Source organism: Bos indicus x Bos taurus, chromosome 9, assembly GCF_003369695.1.
Source record: "Bos indicus x Bos taurus breed Angus x Brahman F1 hybrid chromosome 9, Bos_hybrid_MaternalHap_v2.0, whole genome shotgun sequence".
NCBI classification, from domain to species: domain Eukaryota; kingdom Metazoa; phylum Chordata; class Mammalia; order Artiodactyla; family Bovidae; genus Bos; species Bos indicus x Bos taurus.
This window is the reverse complement of record NC_040084.1, coordinates 96,283,670-96,303,252: the sequence shown is the minus strand read 5'-3', so window position 1 is coordinate 96,303,252 and position 19,583 is coordinate 96,283,670. Positions and strand designations below refer to the sequence as shown.

At 45.4% G+C, this 19,583-nt stretch overlaps 1 protein-coding gene and 1 long non-coding RNA gene across 2 annotated transcripts; one reads left to right on the top strand and one right to left on the bottom strand.

Annotated features, from left to right (window-relative positions):
- Positions 1-1,798: 1,798 nt before the first annotated feature.
- Positions 1,799-5,889, bottom strand: LOC113898638. The gene is made up of 3 exons (XR_003512699.1): positions 5,798-5,889; positions 4,161-4,227; positions 1,799-1,867 (listed from the first exon to the last, which is right to left on the bottom strand). It is a non-coding gene; the product is annotated as an uncharacterized LOC113898638 (long non-coding RNA).
- Positions 5,890-5,935: 46 nt separating this feature from the next.
- Positions 5,936-18,143, top strand: SOD2 (superoxide dismutase 2). Its single transcript, XM_027551962.1, has 5 exons — positions 5,936-6,093; positions 6,454-6,656; positions 11,255-11,371; positions 13,086-13,265; positions 15,254-18,143. The coding sequence occupies exons 1-5, from the start codon at positions 6,071-6,073 to the stop codon at positions 15,397-15,399; spliced, it is 669 nt and encodes a 222-aa protein (XP_027407763.1). The 5' UTR covers positions 5,936-6,070; the 3' UTR covers positions 15,400-18,143.
- The last annotated feature ends 1,440 nt before the right edge of the window (positions 18,144-19,583 follow it).

Sequence of the window (19,583 nt, the reverse complement as noted above, 5' to 3'; positions counted from 1 at the left end):
CCTGAGACGGGACCCAGGGTCCATCCTTTCTCGTGGACCAAGTTCTGGAATGAACCTCCATTGTATATGAGGCCATGCCTCCTGCGTACCCCCTCTGGTTCTCCAGAGTGGACCTTTGGTGGGAGGGCGGCTCCTAACAAATGCTGGCCAGGAGACATAGCCAGCCTGAGCTCCTTCTGCATGGTCATTGCCCTCTGTGCTGCTGCTACTGCTGCTAAGTCGCTTCAGTTGTGTCCGACTCTGTGCGACCCCAGAGACGGCAGCCCATCAGGCTTCCCTGCCCCTGGGATTCTCCAGGCAAAAACACTGGAGTGAATTGCCATTTCCTTCTCCAATGCATGAAAGTAAAAAGTGAAAGTGAAGTCGCTCAGTCGTGTCCCACTCTTAGCAACCCCATGAACTGCAGCCCACCAGGCTCCTCTGTCCATGGATTTTCCAGGCAAGAGTACTGGAGTGGGGTGCCACTGCCTTCTCCGATTGCCCTTTGTGGTCAGGGTCAACTCATTGTGAGTAGCTCTTGAGAGTTATTCTTAGAACTATGCCATGAATTCAGCCTCACTCCATGATAAATCCTGGGCTGTTAAGTGGAATTCTGCGGTGTAATGACTAACAAATCTCCCCACCGCTTACATGGAATGCATTGCCCCCCCTGTGTTTTACCTGTGTGGTGGTTAGTTTTAGGTGTTAACCTGGAGGATGTTTTGGATGAGATTAACATTTAAGTTGGTAAATTTCTGGGTAAAGCAGATTGTCCTCTATAAGGTGTGTGGGCCTCATCCAATCAGTTGAAGGCCTAAGTAAAGCAAAGACTGACTTTCCTTAAGTGAGAGGGAATCCTCTATCAGATTGCCTTCACACTGGAACTGCACCACTGGCTTGCCTGGGTCTCAAGCCTGCCAGTTCACACTATAGGTTTTGGATCTCCAGCCTCCATAATCGCATGAGGCACTTCCTTATCATACATCTCTTTCTCTCTGCATATACACATCTTAGTAGCCTTGTTTCTCTGGAGTACACACCAGGAGTGGTGATGATGGTGGATTGTTGATTCCCCTAAAGGGGCAGATGTTGCCTAGTTTTTACAGAGGGATCTTACGCAGGCATCACCTGGATTCTAAATATGGGACCACTTTTCTCTTCACCCTTCCCCCATTCTGTTCTGGTTTCCCAGGTTCATGGCTAGTGAGTCTAATTCCATAGACAAGGGTAGGAAAGTCAGCCAGGTGGGTCAGGGTCAAGGGAAGCTCCAGGAAGCTGGGTCTTCACTGAGACTAAGGAGCAAAGGTGATCGAAGGGGCAAATGAGAGGGGGCAAGGGAGAACGGAGGACCAGTTCAAGCTTTAGGTTCAAGAGCTAGGACCTGAATCATATGCAAGAGAAGAGGCTGGAGATCAATCAGGAGTCGAGAAGACAGGAATAAGCTGGGACCCAGCATAGGAGGGGCAAGTTTCAAACAGTAAACCACAAACAAAATAGGGTTGAGCTCAGTTTTACTGGGTGCAAGGAATGTGGCGGGCAGGGGGTGTGGTGGCTGTTTAAAGGCACAGTGATGTTAGGGTTAACAGGGAGAGCAGTACATTCAAAGCCGAGCTCTACTATCGACTGGCTCTGTGTGACCTTGGTCAAGTCACTTACTCTGTGTGTGTGTGCTAAGCGGCTTCAGTCGTGTCCGACTCTGTGCGACCCTATGGACTGTAGCCTGCCAGGTTCCTCTGTCCATGGGGATTCTCCAGGCACGATTACTGAAGTGGGTTGCTATGCCCTCCTCCAGGGGATCTTCCCAACCCAGGGATCGAACCTGGGTCTCCTGTATTGCAGGCAGAGTCTTTACTGCTGAGCCACCAGGGAAGCCGAAGTCACTTACTACCTTTGTGCAAAAGAGAAATAATAAGCCACTTTACAGAGATGCTGTGAATTAAGACAAGATGTGGAGCATCAGACCCAGCACCAGAACAGGGTCTGACAGTACCAGAACTGAGGATCTGCTCAATTACGTCAGTTCCTTTCTTCCTTTATGTTGGTTGCTCAGTTGTGTCCAACTCTTTGAGATCCCATGGACTATAGCCCACCAGGCTCCTCTGTCCAAGGGATTTCCCAGGCAAGAATACTGGAGTGGGTTGCCATTCCCTTCTCCAGGGGATCTTCCCAACCTAGGGATTGAACCCAGATCTCCTGCATTGCAGGTGGATTCTTTACCAGCTGAGCCACAAGGGAAGCCCAAGAATATTGGAGTGGGTAGCCTATCCCTTCTCTAGGGGATCTTCCCGACCCAGGAATCAAACTGGGGTCTCTGACTACCTGTCTCATTCAATAAAACACTTCTGCTCTGAGCCAACCTTCCCCTTTCCTTTCCAAGAGTTAATGCATTCTTAGAGGATGCAATTTAATGATAATCCGCCTGATGTTGTGGCGTGGGCAGCTCACTTTGAAACCTTTGTTAATGATATTCTATCTTTCCCATCATTCTCTCTGTCTAGATCACTGGTTTCATTTTAGCAATTTAAGTACTACTCTTGGTCCTATTCCTGGAGAAGGAAATGGCAACCCACTCCCAGTATTCTTGCCTGGAGAATCCCAGGGACAGAGGAGCCTGGTGGGCTACAGTCCATGGGGTCGCAAAGAGTTGGACATGACTGAGTGACTAAACTACAGTAAAACAACAACAACTTGATCCTGTTAGCGATCTCATTTATGCAAAAGGAAAGCTGGTGGAGCAATTCTCACTGAGATTCCTGTCTGGGTAAGGTTTGTGGTACAAGGGGTGAAAAGGAAGAGTGAGAGAGAAAAAGGAGAGAATGTAGCTAAAGTCATTCCAAAAATGGTCCGAGTTCATTACTAAGCATGTGAAAATATGTCTTGTAGAAGGATATGTGGCAGAGACTGTTAACTTCCAATCCGTTATTCATTTTCTCTGTTGCTAAGGAATTCCACATTTTTTAACACTGGGAATGGCCATAGCTAAACGAATGTTTCCCAGCCTCCTCTATAGTTAGGTACAGCTTTCTACCAAAATTCTGATTGGAATTTGTTGGGTGAATCTATCATGGAGAATCCTTGAAAGGAGATAGCTGGGGCCAACCTTTTGTCCCTCCCTCTTCATGGAGAGGGGGTGAGATAGCTGGTCTTCTACAAGCTATCATCATGGGGCAACTCTGAGGACAGAGGAACCTGGTTCCTTGAGGACTTCACAGCACTGTCATCCCAGCCCTGGACTACCCACTCCAGATCTCTTTTACAGGAGGGAATACACACTTCTGGGTTTGAGACACTGTGGCTGGATCTGTTTAATAACCGACTCCAAAGGATTTCATTTCAACCTACATTTTTCCTTCTTCAGCCAATATGTTGATCTAGACTCTGGTGGGTCTGAGATGCCTGTGAAGTAGTCTTGGGAAGTTTGTTGATGGGAAATCCACAATTATGGTGCCCTGATGTGGCAGATGACATCCTGAGCTGGCGGGAGGAATTTGGGACAGATTCCAGTCAACTGTAATCTAACTCCTTGAGACAGTTGAATGAGTACATCTTATAGTGGTGATTGCAGCCGTGAAATTAAAAGACACTTGTTCCTTGGAAGAAAAGCTATGACAAACCTAGATGGCATATTAAAAAGCAGAGACATTACTTTGCCGACAATGGTCTGTCTAGTCAAAGCTATGGTTTTTCCAGTAGTCACGTGTGGATGTGAGAGTTGGACTATAAAGAAAACTGAGTGCTGAAGAATCGATACTTTTGAACTTCGGTGTTGGAGAAGACTCTTGAGAGTCCCTTGGACCGCAGGGAGATCCAACCAGTCAATCCTAAAGGAAACCAATCCTGAAGATTCATTGGAAGGACTGATGCTGAAGCTGAAAATCCAATACTTTGGCCACCTGATGCGAAGAACTGACTCATTGGAAAAGACCCTGATACTGGGCAAGACTGAAGGTGGGCGAAGGGGATGACAGAGGATAAGATGGTTGGATGGCATCACCGACTGGATGGATATGAGCTTGAGCAAGCTCTGGGAGTTGGTGATGGACAGGGAGGCCTAGCATGCTGCAGTCCATGGGGTCACAAAGAGTTGGACAGGACTGAGCCACTGAACTGAACTGAACTGATAATGGTCAACTATAAAGGAAAAACAGGCCCGTTTACTGGATGTAAGACATTTTCATTACCTCCTGCAGCCCCCAAGCCCTGGTCTCAATCCTGGTCACTCTCGTAGTTGGGGTGTCTTCTGGAAGGCTGTAACCAATGGCAGATATGATGTTAGAGACACTAATCTCACTTCCCCACAACCCAGCCTTTGTTGCTTGCTCAAAAGAGCTTGTCCTGCTGAGGGGGTGGGGTGGGAATTCAATTTAAATATCAAAGCATCACTTGTACAAAAAAGAAGTACAGCGATTTGGCCTGACTGGGCTCAATCTCCTTCTAGTGATATTTTGTTCTCACTAGAACAAGCCTTTTTATTAGCGACTGACCTATCACTGAATTGTTATTTCATTCTTCCAAATGCTTTTATTCCAGTTCCCATAGCTAGTACCCTAAAAGCAGTTCTTAGTATCTCATGCTAGAATTTATACAACAGTTTTTTAACTAGCCTGCCCCTTAAATCAATGGCAGACTCCCTTGACTGGAAAACTACTTTAAATATGCCTCATGTCAGCTAAAATGCTTTTCAGTTTCCGGTTACCAATTACGTGTTTGAGTTTTAAGGACACTCATCACCTGGTTCCAACTTGAATTTCCTCCATCTGGTAGCATGCCCTTACATTCACCTTGACTGCCAGCAAGCCCTACCCTTTCTGTGAAGCCGGGCTCAGTGCTTCCCCTTTCGGTTCCCCTAGTCATCCTCGGCACAGAGGTGGGGTGGAAATTGTGAAGGGGGTGGAGGAAGGTAACTGAAACACTATTCAGCACCTATTATTTGTCTGTTTATTACTGTACTATTCTATTCAGGAAAGGCCCAACTCAGGCCAATAACAGTGTAAAACTTTCTAATTTCTTCACAGAATTCAGGATTTTTTTTCCCAGTTGTTGAGAAAGTACCTGATATTTACAGTTCATTAGAAATAGGACGCCGCAGCAAAGACTCCTCTGTTGTACTTCTTTTATATTCTCCCAGCAAACACTCAAGACTTGACTGCTAAGGCCTGGTAATCAATGTGTGAACTTTGGATTCTAATCCTGATCTTTCACTTATTAACGGTGTGACCGGGGCAACCGGTTCATTAAGCGGGAATCAATGATGCCTATCCTAGGAGTGAAACAAAGATAAATGTATGTAAACTCTGCAGCGCAGTCCCTGGCACGTGGCGGGTGCACAGTAACACTATTATCAGGCCTGGCGGAGGTCCCAAGGTCGGTTCACTCGGAAAGAACGCTCACTCAGGGCAGTAGTTGGAGAGGGACCGGCCCTACACCGTCCCAGAGCCAGGGCCCGCTCTCCTGCGAGACCGCGTCGGCTCACGGCTGCGCTCCGATGCGGCTCCCAGAGACACTAGTCTTTCCTCTGTGCGAAGGGCCCGGGACCCCGAGGCTACCCCCCACCCCACCCCGGCAGCGTCCGGGAAGGAGCAGGAACGCAGCCGCGGGCTTCCCGGCACGGCCCGCGGGGCCTGGGCCCCCCATCCGCGGGCCGCGCCAGGCGGTGCCTTCACGGGGGCGGAACGCAGAGCCGTACCATCTCTTTCGGGGGCTGGGGGGAGGGAAAACAGCGGCCCTCCCTTTGGCGACGCGCCCGGAGACGCGCAGTCGCAGTGGGGGCCCCGCGGCTCGCGCAGCCGCCGGGGAGACTGCCGGGCCTCTTTCTCACCTGCGCTGGGCCCGGAGCACGGGCGGGGCCGACCACAGCGCCGAGCACCCCATTTCCCCGGCGTTGGAAGCGGCGCGCGCAGCGGGGCGGGGCCGAGGCGAGCGCAGTGGGGCGGGGTCGCGGCGGGCGCAGGAGGGCGGGGCCGCGGGGCGCGCGGGAGGCGGGGCCGCGGCGGTGGTGTCCTTGCGGCGCAGCCCGGGACACAAGCGCATCGTCTCAGGTCAGCGCGGCGCGGCTACTCGAGCTCCGAGAGGCCCACGGGCGGGGTCCACCATGTTGTCGCGGGCGGCGTGCAGGTGAGGCTCCGGATAGCGGGCGCGGCGGCCGGTCGCGGCCCCGGCGGGGGCCTCGGTGGCTTGCCGCTGCTGCCCTCCACTGGCCCGCTCGTGCTGGCCCCGCGGGCTCCAGGACACCGGCCTGCGGGCAGGTGGTGGGCCGAGCGCGCCCAGGTGCCGCCGGATCCGCTGGACCGCAGCTTGAGTTTCAGGCTGGAGACTGGACGGCCGGCTGGCCGACGGTCCCAAGGGCCAGCCCCACCCCGCTCCTCCTCCTCCTCTCCGGCGCTCGGGTCCTCTCTCCGGGCTGCGGAGACGCGCTCGCGGGGGAAAGGTGGCTGCGTGCGGGGCCCAATCGCGCTGGGTGTGCTCTCTCTGCAGCACGAGCAGGAGACTGGTGCCGGCCCTGAGCGTGCTGGGCTCCCGGCAGAAGCACAGCCTCCCCGACCTGCCGTACGACTACGGCGCCCTGGAGCCGCACATCAACGCGCAGATCATGCAGCTGCACCACAGCAAGCACCACGCGGCCTACGTGAACAACCTCAACGTCGCCGAGGAGAAGTACCGGGAGGCGCTGGAGAAGCGTGGGTGCCGGGCGGCCGGGCTCTGGGAAGCGGGTGGCGGGGCGCTACGCTGCGAGGCGTGCCTGGTAAAGACCAGTGCCCCCCGGCGCCGCGCAGAACCAACGCGCGCGGTTGCGCGTGGACCTGGGGGCGGAATTCACAGGGAGAACAGCCGTTTCGTGGGGAACCCAGGCTTGCATTTGTTGGCCACTCTGTTTTCTTTTATATGCCACTCTTTTGAATTGAGTGAAAATATAGTACGGAGTTGGTGTTTTTCTTTTTTTAGAGGAGCTCAGTTGACAAAACCCGTAGTGCGTGAACTTTATTCTGTGTTTTGAGTCTGGGGCCGTCTATGGGAGTACGATGTCTTAACGTTTCTATCCAGAATAGTTTCTACATTTTTGCGTGAGGGAAACCGTTGTTTCCAGGCTGTACGTGTGGCTGAAGCAACACAGTTAAAAGTGCATTTTTTTTCCTAAATGTTTTTTCCCCCCCATTTTATTTATTTGGAGTATAATTGCTTTACAATGTTGTGTTAGTTTCTGCTGTTCAAGGACATGAATCAGCTATGTTGTTGTTGTTAGTCGCACAGTCGTGTCCGACTCTTTGCGACACCATGGACTGTAGCCCCCCAGGCTCCTCTGTCCATGGGATTCTCCAGGCAAGAATACTGGAGTGGGTTGCCATTTCCTTCTCCATGAATCAGCTATGGGTATACACATATACCCTCCTTGAGCCTCCCCCACCCGCCCCCTCAGCCCACCCCTGTAGGTCATCACAGAGCACCCAGCTGAGCTCCTTGTGCAGTACAGGGAGCTTCCCACTAGCTAGCTATTTCAGATATGGTAGTGTATACTGAGCGACTTCACTTTCACTTTTCACTTTCATGCATTGGAGAAGGAAATGGCAACCCACTCCAGTGTTTTGCCTGGAGAATCCCAGGGATGGGGGAGCCTGGTGGGCTGCCGTCTATGGGGTCACACAGAGTTGGACACGACTGAAGTGACTTAGCAGCAGCAGCAGCAGCAGCACCGTATGTACCTCAGTGCTGCTCTCTCAATTCCTCCCCTGCTCCTTCCCACCCGTCCTGTCCATGAGTCCATTCCTTCTCTACATCTGCGTCTCTATTCTTGCCCTGCACATGGTTCATCAGCACCAGTTTTCTAGATTTCCTATATCTGCAAGTTGAATTTCAGTCCTGAGAAATTGGTTGATTGTATTTTAGGCAGTGACTGCTTGTTGACTGGGGACATCTAGTGGGAAAAGGCAGCAGTTCAGTCTGGTTGTGTGTGAGATTATTAGGTAAACGAAAAGAAGAGGAAGTTACCACATTCTGGAAGATTTACTTGTGACGATCAGAGGGATAGTCTGAGGAAAGAAAAAGGTTCTGAGTACAGGAAGAGGTTCTACGATTTAGGGAAAAAACAACTTCGGGAAGAATGTGGTAATGGGGAGAGGCTGGGGTAAATCCCAGTTGTGAAACTTATTTCCTGCAAGACAACACATGACACCTATGAATGCCTCTTCAGTATTTTAAAAGCAGCTTAAATGCCAGTCCTTGTGCAATAGAAGCTTTGCTTGTTTAGTGAAAGCTTCTGGGAAAAAAGCTTTACTTTATCACAATATATTCTGTGTTCTATATATATATTCTAATATATTCTATTATAAGTATCTGTGGTACTTTTGTTTATTTAAACAATTATATTTTAAAAACCATTAAGAAGTTACATTTTCATGTTTGAAAATTTTGGAAAAAAGTGTAAGGAAAATAACATCATTAATTTTATCTCAGGTAAGTACCATAAATACTTTTCAAACAAACATATATATTTGACTTTTACTGTATTCAACAGAGGAAAAAACTACTGTGAAGCCAAAGAAAACGTTGAGCTTCAGGAAAATTCTTAAAAGCAGATATTAAGCCCCCCAAATTTCTATTAAAATTTAAAAATGCTTATGTAAACTTGAGGAGATTGTGATGAAACTAGTTCTCAGTAAGCAAGTTTCTTTTCCATTATAGTTACTGTTGGCAGTAAAAAGCAATATAAATTCTGTATTTATTTTTAGATTGATTCTCCAAAAAAAATTAGTAAGGGAAACACTGATCTGTCAGAAAATTATTTTGTAAACATAGTGACAAAAGTTGGTATCTTAAACAGAACTCTCAAAGATTATCTGTGTATTTAGATATCATTGGCCTTCTCCTTTCTGAATTGCTGGGGCTTCCCTGGTAGTGCAGAGGTTAAAGCATCTGCCTGCAATGTGGGAGACCTGGGTTCGATCCCTGGGTGGGGAAGATCCCCTGGAGAAGGAAATGGCAACACACTCCAGTATTCTTGCCTGGAGAATCCCATGGCTGGAGGAGCTTAGTGGGCTACAGTCCATGGGTCGCAAAGAGTCAGACACGACTGAGCGACTTCACTTCACTTTCTGAATTGCTAAAACCTGGAGGCTTTATTGTTTCAGACAGCGCCATTTCTTATGTGTGTTCTTAGCATGCACCCTAACAACAGAAATGACCAACCTAGACAGCATATTAAAAAGCAGAGACGTTACTTTGTCAACAGAGGTCCGTCTAGTCAAGGCTATGGTTTTTCCAGTGGTCATGTATGGATGTGAGAGTTGGACTATAAAGAAAGCTGAGCACCGAAGAATTGATGCTTTTGAACTGTGGTGCTGGAGAAGATTCCTGAGAGTCCCTTGGACTGCAAGGAGATCCAACCAGTCCATCCTAAAGGAGATCAGTCCTGTGTATTCATTGGTAGGACTGATTTTGAAGCTGAAACTCCAGTACTTTGGCCACCTGATGCAAAGAGCTGACTCATTGGAAAAGACCCTGATGCTGGGAAAGATTGAGGGCAGGAGGAGAAGGGGACAACAGAGGATGAGATGGTTGGATGGCATCACCGATTTGATGAACATGGGTTTGGGTGAACTTTGGGAGTTGGTGATGGAGGCCTGGCGTGCTGTGGTTCATGGGGTTGCAAAGAGTTGGACATGACTGAGTGAATGAACCAACAACAGAAATAGAAAACTTCTTCTGTTATGTAAGCTCCCCAAGGGCAGAGTTCTGCTTGGTTCTGTGTCCTTCACTTTGGGATCTTGGAGTCATAAGAACTTAATACTGAATAAGGAAATTCCCATCTTTCATAATAGTTTTGTTAGTCTGTACCTTCTTCAAGGCATAGAAAAAAATATCTTATTTTGCCTCCATGTTTGGCAAGGTCAAAAAAACAGCTCCAAATATGCCATTCTTTTTAAAGTACAGAGGTCAGAATTCTTTTTCTGTAGAAACTCCATTTAGTGTCATGAGTGCCTGCTATGTTGTAAGGCAACATGTTGAGCCTCAGAGACACAGCAGCGCACAGAAGTCCATGTCTTCATTGGAGCTTTCCTTGCATGGAGAGACGTGAATAAGAAATGTGTAGTATGTCAGGGGCTGAAGTCCTATCGAGGAAAACAGATGACAGGAAGTGGTCTGGAGGCGGGTGGGCATTGCCCATTTCATATTGTGGTTAGAGAAGCATTCTAATGTGGTTGATGCTTCAGTGGAGACTTGAGAGGGAAAGGGGGGGTAAACCCGGAGGCTGTCTCCAGGAAGAGTGTTCCAGCAAAGGCTGCAGTGGTCAGTGGAAGCCCTAAGCTGGCCGCATGCCAGGCCGGCTACCTAAGTGCCAGGAGGGGCCACTGTGGCCTGAGCTGGGCCAGCAGGGAGATGCAGAGGGCCGTATGACACGCATCCCTGTACCGATTGTAAGGACTTGGGGTTCACTCTGATAAGAGCAGCCTGTGGAGGGGTTTGACCCCAGGTGTGCCATGATCAGTCTGAGGTTTAGAGAAGCCCTCTGACCACTGTGTTGAGAATAGACCGTAGGGGTGGGTGTAGAAGCAGCAGACAGTGGGAGACATGGAGGCTGGAGGAAGGGATGAGGTTCTGGATGTTCTCTGGATGTTCTCTGGCTTTGCTGCTGGGTTGGATGTGGGGTATGAGAGGAAAAGAATTACAAATCACCATGTCATCAAATATACCCTGAGCAAACAGCTGGCACTCACTGAGATGGGGGAGGCCTTTGGACGAACGCGTTTGGGGTTGAAGATCAGCGGTTCAGTTTTGAGTAAGTTGAGGTTTGGGTAGTATAACCATGTTCGTAGGTGGTTGTCTATCTAGAGAATGAGAGTTGAACGTTCTCCATATAGCCTGTGTATGCAACCATCTATTTTATAGCACTCCACTATTTTCTGTCCTTGTTTTCTTTGTCAGGTCATTTACTGAAATCTTTTCTATCCGAGAAAACCGAGTTCTTTGAAGCCTAGGAGTGAATTTTTTACTAGCTTTGCCACTCTTGCTCACTAGCTGTTTGCTACATTATTGATTGAACTGAAAATCCACTGGGACACATAATTTGGGGACACTTTTTTTTTTTTTGGTAAAATATTGAAATGGTGAAGTTTTGGGACTGCTTGTTCAGTCACTCAGTCGTATCCAGCTCTTTGCAGCCCCATGGATTGTAGCCCACCGGGCTCCTTTGTCAGTGGCATTCTCCAGGCAAGAACACTGGAGTGGGTTGCCATAAAGCGCAAGACTTTAAAGAAAATGTATTCGTATTTTAATCTTTCAGGTGATGTTACAGCTCAGATAGCTCTGCAGCCTGCGTTGAAGTTCAACGGTGGGGGCCATATCAATCACAGCATCTTCTGGACAAATCTGAGCCCTAACGGTGGTGGAGAACCCCAAGGTTGGTTTAAAGTGGGGCAACCTTGGCTTCATTTTGTGCATAGTAGGAATGACTTGATTTTCTTAAGTTACCTTCATTCTCCCTGAGGTATCATGATGGCATCTTTCTCATAGCAGAGGGTACGACAGAGCTGTAACTTTCAGGGGGGCACGTGCGAGAGTGCAGAATACATCCAGGGAATTATGCACACACACACACACACAATACCACATACGGAGTCATCTCCTGGTCGAAATGCACTGTGCATCAGGGGAAGACTGAGTTTTTAGGAAAGATGAATTTTCATTTACTTGCTCTAGGCCCTGGGATAAGATATTAACCATTCCATATCTTACTTTTCTTCATCTGTATGGTATGGGGATAATTATAGGGTTGTTTTAAAAATTAGGCCATTATAGAATAGTGCCCTTTGCTATTATTTTACTACTCTTTCTAGCTGATAAAAAAGTAAACTGTCCCAGAAAAATAGGTTTTCCAGGACAGCTGCAGGTAACAAGGGAGTCCAGAGCCAATGGACTTGTTCGCTCTGCTTGTTCACTTGACTTCCTGTTTGGTGCGTGGAGTCCCGTAACTTTATCCTTCCCATCCCAGGGAAGGTATGGGCCATAAACAGAGCTCTCCACCTTTGTCTCTGGTCTTCTGGCATCTACCTTAAGTTTCTGAGGCATTTTTAATCATATTCTAGAAGGCACCTTATGCACTCGAAATAAGCAATTTCATTTGGAAGTAAGGATGATTGGAGGAGTAAGTATGGGGAGCTGGAGAATTTATTTTTTCTGAGGTAGATCTTTGGACCATGACTTAATACTTTTGAGGTATTGAGAGTTACCAGAATATCAGATACACCTATGTTCAGCCAACAGGTTTTGGCACTCTGCCATTTTTGTGTTATCCGTGCCCCTTTATCTCACCACTTGTGCTTATAATAGATGATTACTTTAAAAATTAAAAAGAAGTTGAATATTTATTTTTTTTGGCTCTGCCAGGTCTTAGCTATGGCAGGTGGGATCTAATTCCCTGCCAGGCAGCAAACCTTGGCCTTGGGGCATTGGGAGCACAGAGTCTTAGCCACCGGACCACCTGGGAAGCCCCTAGATGATTACTTTTAGACCATTAAAATAAGAGAAGGAATATCTTGGGCGTAGTTGATTTAGTTGATGTGCTCCGTCTAGGACTGTATTCTGTACGGGTACAGAATAAAAAGGGTGATGACCCGTGGAGTGCACCCTTAGTTCACTTTAAGAGGCAACATCACTCTTTTTAAAATGATGTAGTAATTAACGTAGGAAAGATCTGGGCTGCCTTGGAGAAGAAGCAAATCTCAGCCATAACATTTTATTCCCAAATTGCGACAGAGTAGGTAGGGTAGGATTCAAAGTAAAATCTTCTGTTGAGGGGGAAAAAGAAAGTGAATGGAAAATACTATTTCTTTCCTTGTGGAAATAGCACTGTGAGTGAAAAAAATCCCTCTAACGTGTTTCAGTAACACACACGTGAATAAAAATCATGAAACCCGACGACTGTCATGTCGGGGCAGGAATGACTGTGTTTTGTAGGCTCGCTGGGTTACGGAGTGCTTTCTGTGTTGCCTGGTGTCTTGGGCCGTATGACAATAATACTTGATATATGTGCTAAAATGATTTATTGTAATTGTTGTAATCTCTTCATTCATGGGTGGGTTTTGTAACCTTTTTTTGGTTTCTGTTTTTAATAGGGGAATTGCTGGAAGCCATCAAACGTGACTTTGGTTCCTTTGCCAAATTTAAGGAAAAGTTGACTGCTGTATCTGTTGGTGTCCAAGGCTCCGGTTGGGGTTGGCTCGGCTTCAATAAGGAGCAGGGACGCTTACAGATTGCTGCTTGTTCTAACCAGGATCCCCTGCAAGGAACAACAGGTTAGAATTCTTTATTCTGGAGAGATGGTTCATTGTAAAGCATTTATCGTGAACTGGAGACTAACAGCGTTTAAACCTTCCTGAATACGTTTTGAGCAGATCTTAGGAGCCGATACCCAGAGTCTTGTGTGAGCAAAAATGCTTTCCAGGTCCTTGATATTTTATAAAATTAGCACATGTAATTTTACAGATATGTTAACAAAAAAGATTTTAAACATAAGCTCTGCTTCATTTGATACAGAATTCATATCAGGCTACAGAATAATTATATGCACTAGTATAAAAACCTAAGATTAGATAAATAGCATGAAGGAGGAAAAGAGACACAGGCTCGGTCTGACTTCAAACCTTGGACTCTCATCCCCTGTGCTGAGCACCTGTGGCTAAACTGGAACCAGAGCTCAGGTTTCCAGAGTCTGCCTTGCGGAGGGCTTTGGCGCAGGAAGAGGCTGGGTTTCAAAGCTGCAGGCTGGGCTCATGAATTCCTTTTTCATGTTGAGCCAGATGGAAGTAGTAGCTCTTTAGGGAGTAGTCCTAACGATCCAGTGGTCAGCTGAAACTCTGATGAAAGGTGATCGCATCGGTTAGCAGTGGGTCTCAGCCATATTTTCTGCCTCTGCACATGTCAGGAGACCTCCTTACATGACTCACTGCCCCGGATCTGTCCAGATTTAGTCAGAATCTAAGCTGCTCTTTTGGGAGCCACAGAATTGGGAAAAGCAAAGATTTGTGAGCCCTGAGTGCTCTGGAGTCAGGTACCTGACCCGGAAGGCTGTGATTGGTGAATCCTAGCGACACCGCCTTCTCCCCGCTTGAAGAAAGCCAATAGGAATAAAGATAAATGAAAGTCATGGCAGTTTATTTATGGGAAAAGTCATGTATGAATTTTGCTGCCTTAATTATAAATGATTAGTGGCACACCTCACGATGGATTTAGACACATTTGTTGATGACTCTTTTCTTAGAGGAGTGTTTACAGTTGGAGAGGTTTCTTTTTTTTTTGGCTGTACAGCGTGGTCTGTGGGATTTTAGTTCCCTGACCAGGAATCAAACCCATGCCCCCTGCATTGGAAGTGTGGATTCTTAACCACTGGACCTCCAGGGAAGTCCCTAGAGAGGTTTCTTAAATGAATGTTTTGTAGATTTAACTAATTCTTCATTTAAATTACATAATTTCTGAAATGTGCATCTTTTCCTTAAGTCTTACTCAGTTTTCCTTGTTAACTTATTCTTATATTAATGTCTCATATAAACCTTGTGCTTTATTTTATTGAAATATAGTTGGTTTACAATGTTGTGTTAATTTCTGTTGTACCGAAAAGTGACTCACTTTTATTAATTATACATATACATCATAAATGCTTTGTGCTCTCTGTGACTAACCTTAGCCCAGGGGAGCAGAGCAGGTTTTTCATAGCCCCCCACAAATGCACACCACCTTTGGAAGGTACTCAGGCACGCTGGAGACCTGCGTTTGATCCCTGGGTCAGGAAGATCCTCTGGAGAGGGCATGGCAACCCACTCCAGTAATCTTGCTGGGCAAATCCCCATGGACAAAGGAGCCTGGTGGGCTGCAGTCCATGGGGTCCCAAAGAGTCAGACACAACTGAGTGACTTAGCATACACATAGCCACCCCTGCAAATGAATCACACCCTTTTTGAGACCCCTAGTAAGGACCACTGAGAATTGGCTCTTGGATAAATCTGTTGATTTTAAGAACACCTGTTAAATACTGTGGTTTAGTTGATTTTTCCCAAGTCTATTTCAATTATTTTTCCTATTTATCACATTTTCTTCTTCCAAAGAGTAAAGTTTAAAATCGTTTAGGATCTTTATTCTTATGCAGATTTCCTATATATATCATATATAAGAAACTGAAAAGTGGACGAGAATGTGGTTAAGGGTAATTTTGTGTGCATAGGACAGTTAAAGTGAGAAGATGCAGTGTTTTAGATTGAATCTCGTGGTTTTTGTTTCATTTCAACAGGTCTTATCCCCCTGCTGGGGATTGACGTGTGGGAGCATGCTTATTACCTTCAGTATAAAAATGTCAGGCCCGATTATCTGAAGGCCATTTGGAATGTGATCAACTGGGAGAATGTAACTGCACGATACACGGCTTGCAGCAAGTAAACCGTCAGCCTTACACTGAGTACACCAAGCTCTTTCTGACTATTTTTGTAGTAGTGCAGAGAACCAGATAAACCAGTACGCTGCTCTGTTGTAGTGTTTCTGAGTGTGGCTTGTTCAAAAATTTGATAAAAATAATCCACTGCTATGGATAATCTCTTTTAAAAGTTTGTTATTAGGCAACTGTTTGAAAACGTTAAGTGCTTTGTATGATTTAGCCTTTTGATTGAACATTTTCTTCGGAGAGCTAAACTAGCTAGGAGGTGGTAGTTGTCATCATAAAACCATCAAAAAAAACTTCATCCCCATGAAGCCTTTCTAATCCTGTTCAATCGCAGTTACAGAAAATCTAATCTTTTTTGCCCCAGTTGCTTAATAATAGAATATTAAATTTATTTCCCAAGGAAAATGCTCAGTTTTCTATTTAAAATTGCTCTGTTGGTAATCTTCTGCCCAGTATTGTTTCTGATAGTCACCACCCCGTGGTCTTTAATTATTTTCTGATCACATGTTACATAGGGTTAACACTAACCATTTTGTCATTAAAAATATATATGACTTGATTGCTGAGAATTGCTTTATTATGAGAAGGAAATAGTAGCGCCTCTGAATTTTTCTGTAGCAAGAAAAATAAAGACTTTTGTGAAATTTTGTCTTGAAGCATAGCAATGTGTGTCGTCTAAGCACTCAAAGGGGACAAATTACAGCCTGGTTAATAAAATCCACAATAGGACTGTGGCCACAGATCCTCTGGCTGGGCACTTACCCCTCTTCTTCCGGGTCTGTTCACGCCGCCTTCCTCTCGAGAGAACCAGGCTGGCTCAGGTCCTGCCTCCCAAGTAATGAAAGACACGTTGGTTTCTGGATGCAGTCAGACGCACACCCCGCTCTGGAACATTTATTTGCAAAGACTTGTTTTTCAGTAATTTCTTCCATTTTGAGGGTTTTTTTTTTTGCTTTCTTTTAGAAAAGGTACAATCAATACAGAAGCTTTATATTGCTTTATTGGTTTTTCCAGTAAAAGGAAGACTACCCCTAATTCAGTGACACCACACATGGCATTCCTGCTTAGTTTTTTCGACTGGAGCTGTTCAGAGCAGCAGGGTCCTTTCTGTATTTGGCTTCAGGTGTTCCCTGTCCATCAAATCCCTCCTCATCGTTAATGGCTGTATAATGCTTTATCAGTTGGACACTTCCTAATAAATTTTACAGTCCGATTACTGAAGGTTTCATTTATTTCTAATTGTTATTACAAATAATGCCATTATTTGTGGCAGTCCACATAGCTTTTACCTTTCTATGGGAATATTTTCTCTCTGTAGGTTTCTTTTCTTAAACTATTTAGTAACAGGGTGTTTTCTCAAATTTGCTTTTTCATGTTTTTTCAAATTTATTTTTTCATTTAAAAAGTTTCCCCCAACTCTATTATCTGTGGGTTGTTTTTTTTTTTTCCATAGAAAAATGGAGTGACTTAGCAGTTTCAATATTGAAGACTGAAGTTTTTTAAAAAATTTAAATTCAAGGCACTTTTCTTTTAGAGTTCAATTAGAAAAGCAAGTCCTTCTGAATTGTCAACAGCATTTATGAGACTAGTGTTAACTGTGTGTGTGTGTATGGATTGAAAATGACTCAGAGACTATGATCGCCATCCAAAGTGGCTTTCATGGAGCACAGCTAAGAGCTGAGTGACTGCTGCTAACATATATCTTATATATACATATATGTGCCTGTATATATAAAGGCAGTTGTGTGACCACTTGTTACATGTATCCTGTATACAGGTATACATGCCTGTATATATAAACAAGGCAGTGAACTCTGTAAACAGACTAATGAGGAAATAGGACCTTTTTGAAAGATGGGCTTTTGACTACAAGTGGTCTTCTAGATCATGAACTATCAAAGATAATGCACAGACTACGGACATATCAAGCTGTTGGACTCGTACTAAGCTTTACGACTCACAAAACATTCAATGTTGAAACTTCTATGGGGCTCTATTTTTGCTTTGATTAAGTGACAACAGGAGAAAGCATACTGTCCACCACTAAAGTTTTGGATTTTAAGAGACTTAAGATGACATATGCAATACAGATTTTAATCATCCAGCAGAAAATAAGATTCTAAGATTCGGTTTAGCCCTGTTTTTCATAGTAGAAAAGAAACAGAAAAAGTAAAAACAGCATTTCTTCTGGAAAGGGCAAGGGCAACTCTTCCTGTTCACCCAGGAAGAGTTTTGTGACCGAAGCAGCAGAGCCTGCTCTAGTCTCAGACAAGCTGCAGAAACCTTACTTAGAATGGGCGGTGCCTCAGGGGAGCAGGACGAAGTACGAAGGGTATTTGTGAAACAGAATTGTTGTGTAATAATGAAACTTTGATACTGAGAAATTACAGCTTCACTGCAAATCTCAGATTCATGATTCTAAAATGAGATTTGAGTTTCTGTTGAGTGCCTTGAAAAAGCAACATCGAAATCATAAAATTTAAGACTGATGTATGCTCAGTCACATCTTAAAACGAGGCAGAAGTATGAATTTTGTTTCTTGTTTTAATCGCAGAGGAACTACTCTTTGGGAAAGCTGTGAGGTAGCTGTTTTATAAATGACATCTCTCATTTTCAGTCACGCTCTCACAATCCCATCAAGCTGACATTCTGTGTTGTAAGGTACACGTGGTACCTACTAAATATCCTGTAAGGTCCTGCAAAGTTTTCATTTAATTATTCATTAAAGGAGCATTTATTTTCATATTGTAAGTGTGAAGTTTTTTGATTGCCAATAAAAGAATCTGTTTGCCACCAAAAGGGGTCTTCATTAAATATGTTCAAAAAATATTTATAATCCTACAATGCTGTATCATTTTTACGGTAGGAAAGGAATAATAAATGATAGTTGAAATTTTACTCTGAAAACCCTGAAGACATATGAATTCTATCTCCAGGTATAGAGCATTTTATATGACAAATTATAACGTTAAAACATCTATTTTTTGGTCATGCTGTGTGGCACGTGAGATCTGTTTCCTGACCAGAGATTGCACCTGTGCCCCCTGCATTGGGAGTGTGGTCTTAACCCCTGGACACCAGGGAAGTCCCAATTATAACATCTTAGAACATTACCCAAACACAGAATCTTGTCTTAACTCTAGGAAAAAAGATTTTTATCACAAGGACAGAGGAGCCTGGCAGGCTGCAGTCCATGGGGTCGCAAAGAGTCGGACATGACTGAGCAACTAACATCATATCACATCTTGAGTGATTATATTTTATTCACTTGGGTGTTGGAAAGTATGAGATTAGTGAAGCTCTCCCTGGACCATTAGTCCACCTGACTCTTGAGCAACTCGGGACCTTAGGAGCACAGACACTTCACACAGTCAAAAATCCACATATAATATAAAGTTGGCTTCTGACCAGCCTTGGACCTCGTACTTTATGTGTTGATTGAAAAAGGTCTGCGTGTCAGTGGACCTGTGCAGTTCAAACATGGGTCAGCGGTATGTTCTCGGGAAGCAGAGTTAGGTTTGCCCGTGTTTGGGGAAGCCACGTGTCAGCTGCTCCACATGTGCTTGTATAGGTAGTGAACGCTGCTCTTGAGCAGCTTCTGGAAGACACTTTGAAAAAATAAGGTGTCTCAACTTTAGTTTGAAAGGGAAAGAACAAATGCCTCATCTCTTCTGTCTGCTCACAGTTGTCCCCCGAGTGTCCCGGGGCTGCACTCCGCACCTCCACGCACAATGTGGCTGTTGTGTCTCTGCTCCTGTGAAAACATGAGCTCCAGGAAGGCCCAGGGCAGAAAGTCCCTGATCATTTGTGTGTCTTTGGTATGGAGCACACAATTCTGGGCCTACATTAACATTTTTTATTAAATGATGTGATTTGATAGACCATCATGGAAATCAACCCCAAATACTCATTGGAAGGACAGATGCTGAAGCTGAAGTTCCAATACTTTGGCCACCTGATGTGAAGAACTGACTCGGTGGAAAAGACCCTGTGTCAGGAAGATCCCCTGGAGAAGGGAATGGCAACCCACTCCAGTATTCTTGCCTGGAGAATTCCATGGACAGAGGAGCCTGGTGGGCTACTATCCAAGGGGTTACAAAGAGTTGGATACAACCAAGCGACTAAGGCACTGATGCTGGGAAAGATTGAGGGCAGAAGGAGAAGAGGGTGGCAGAGGATGAGA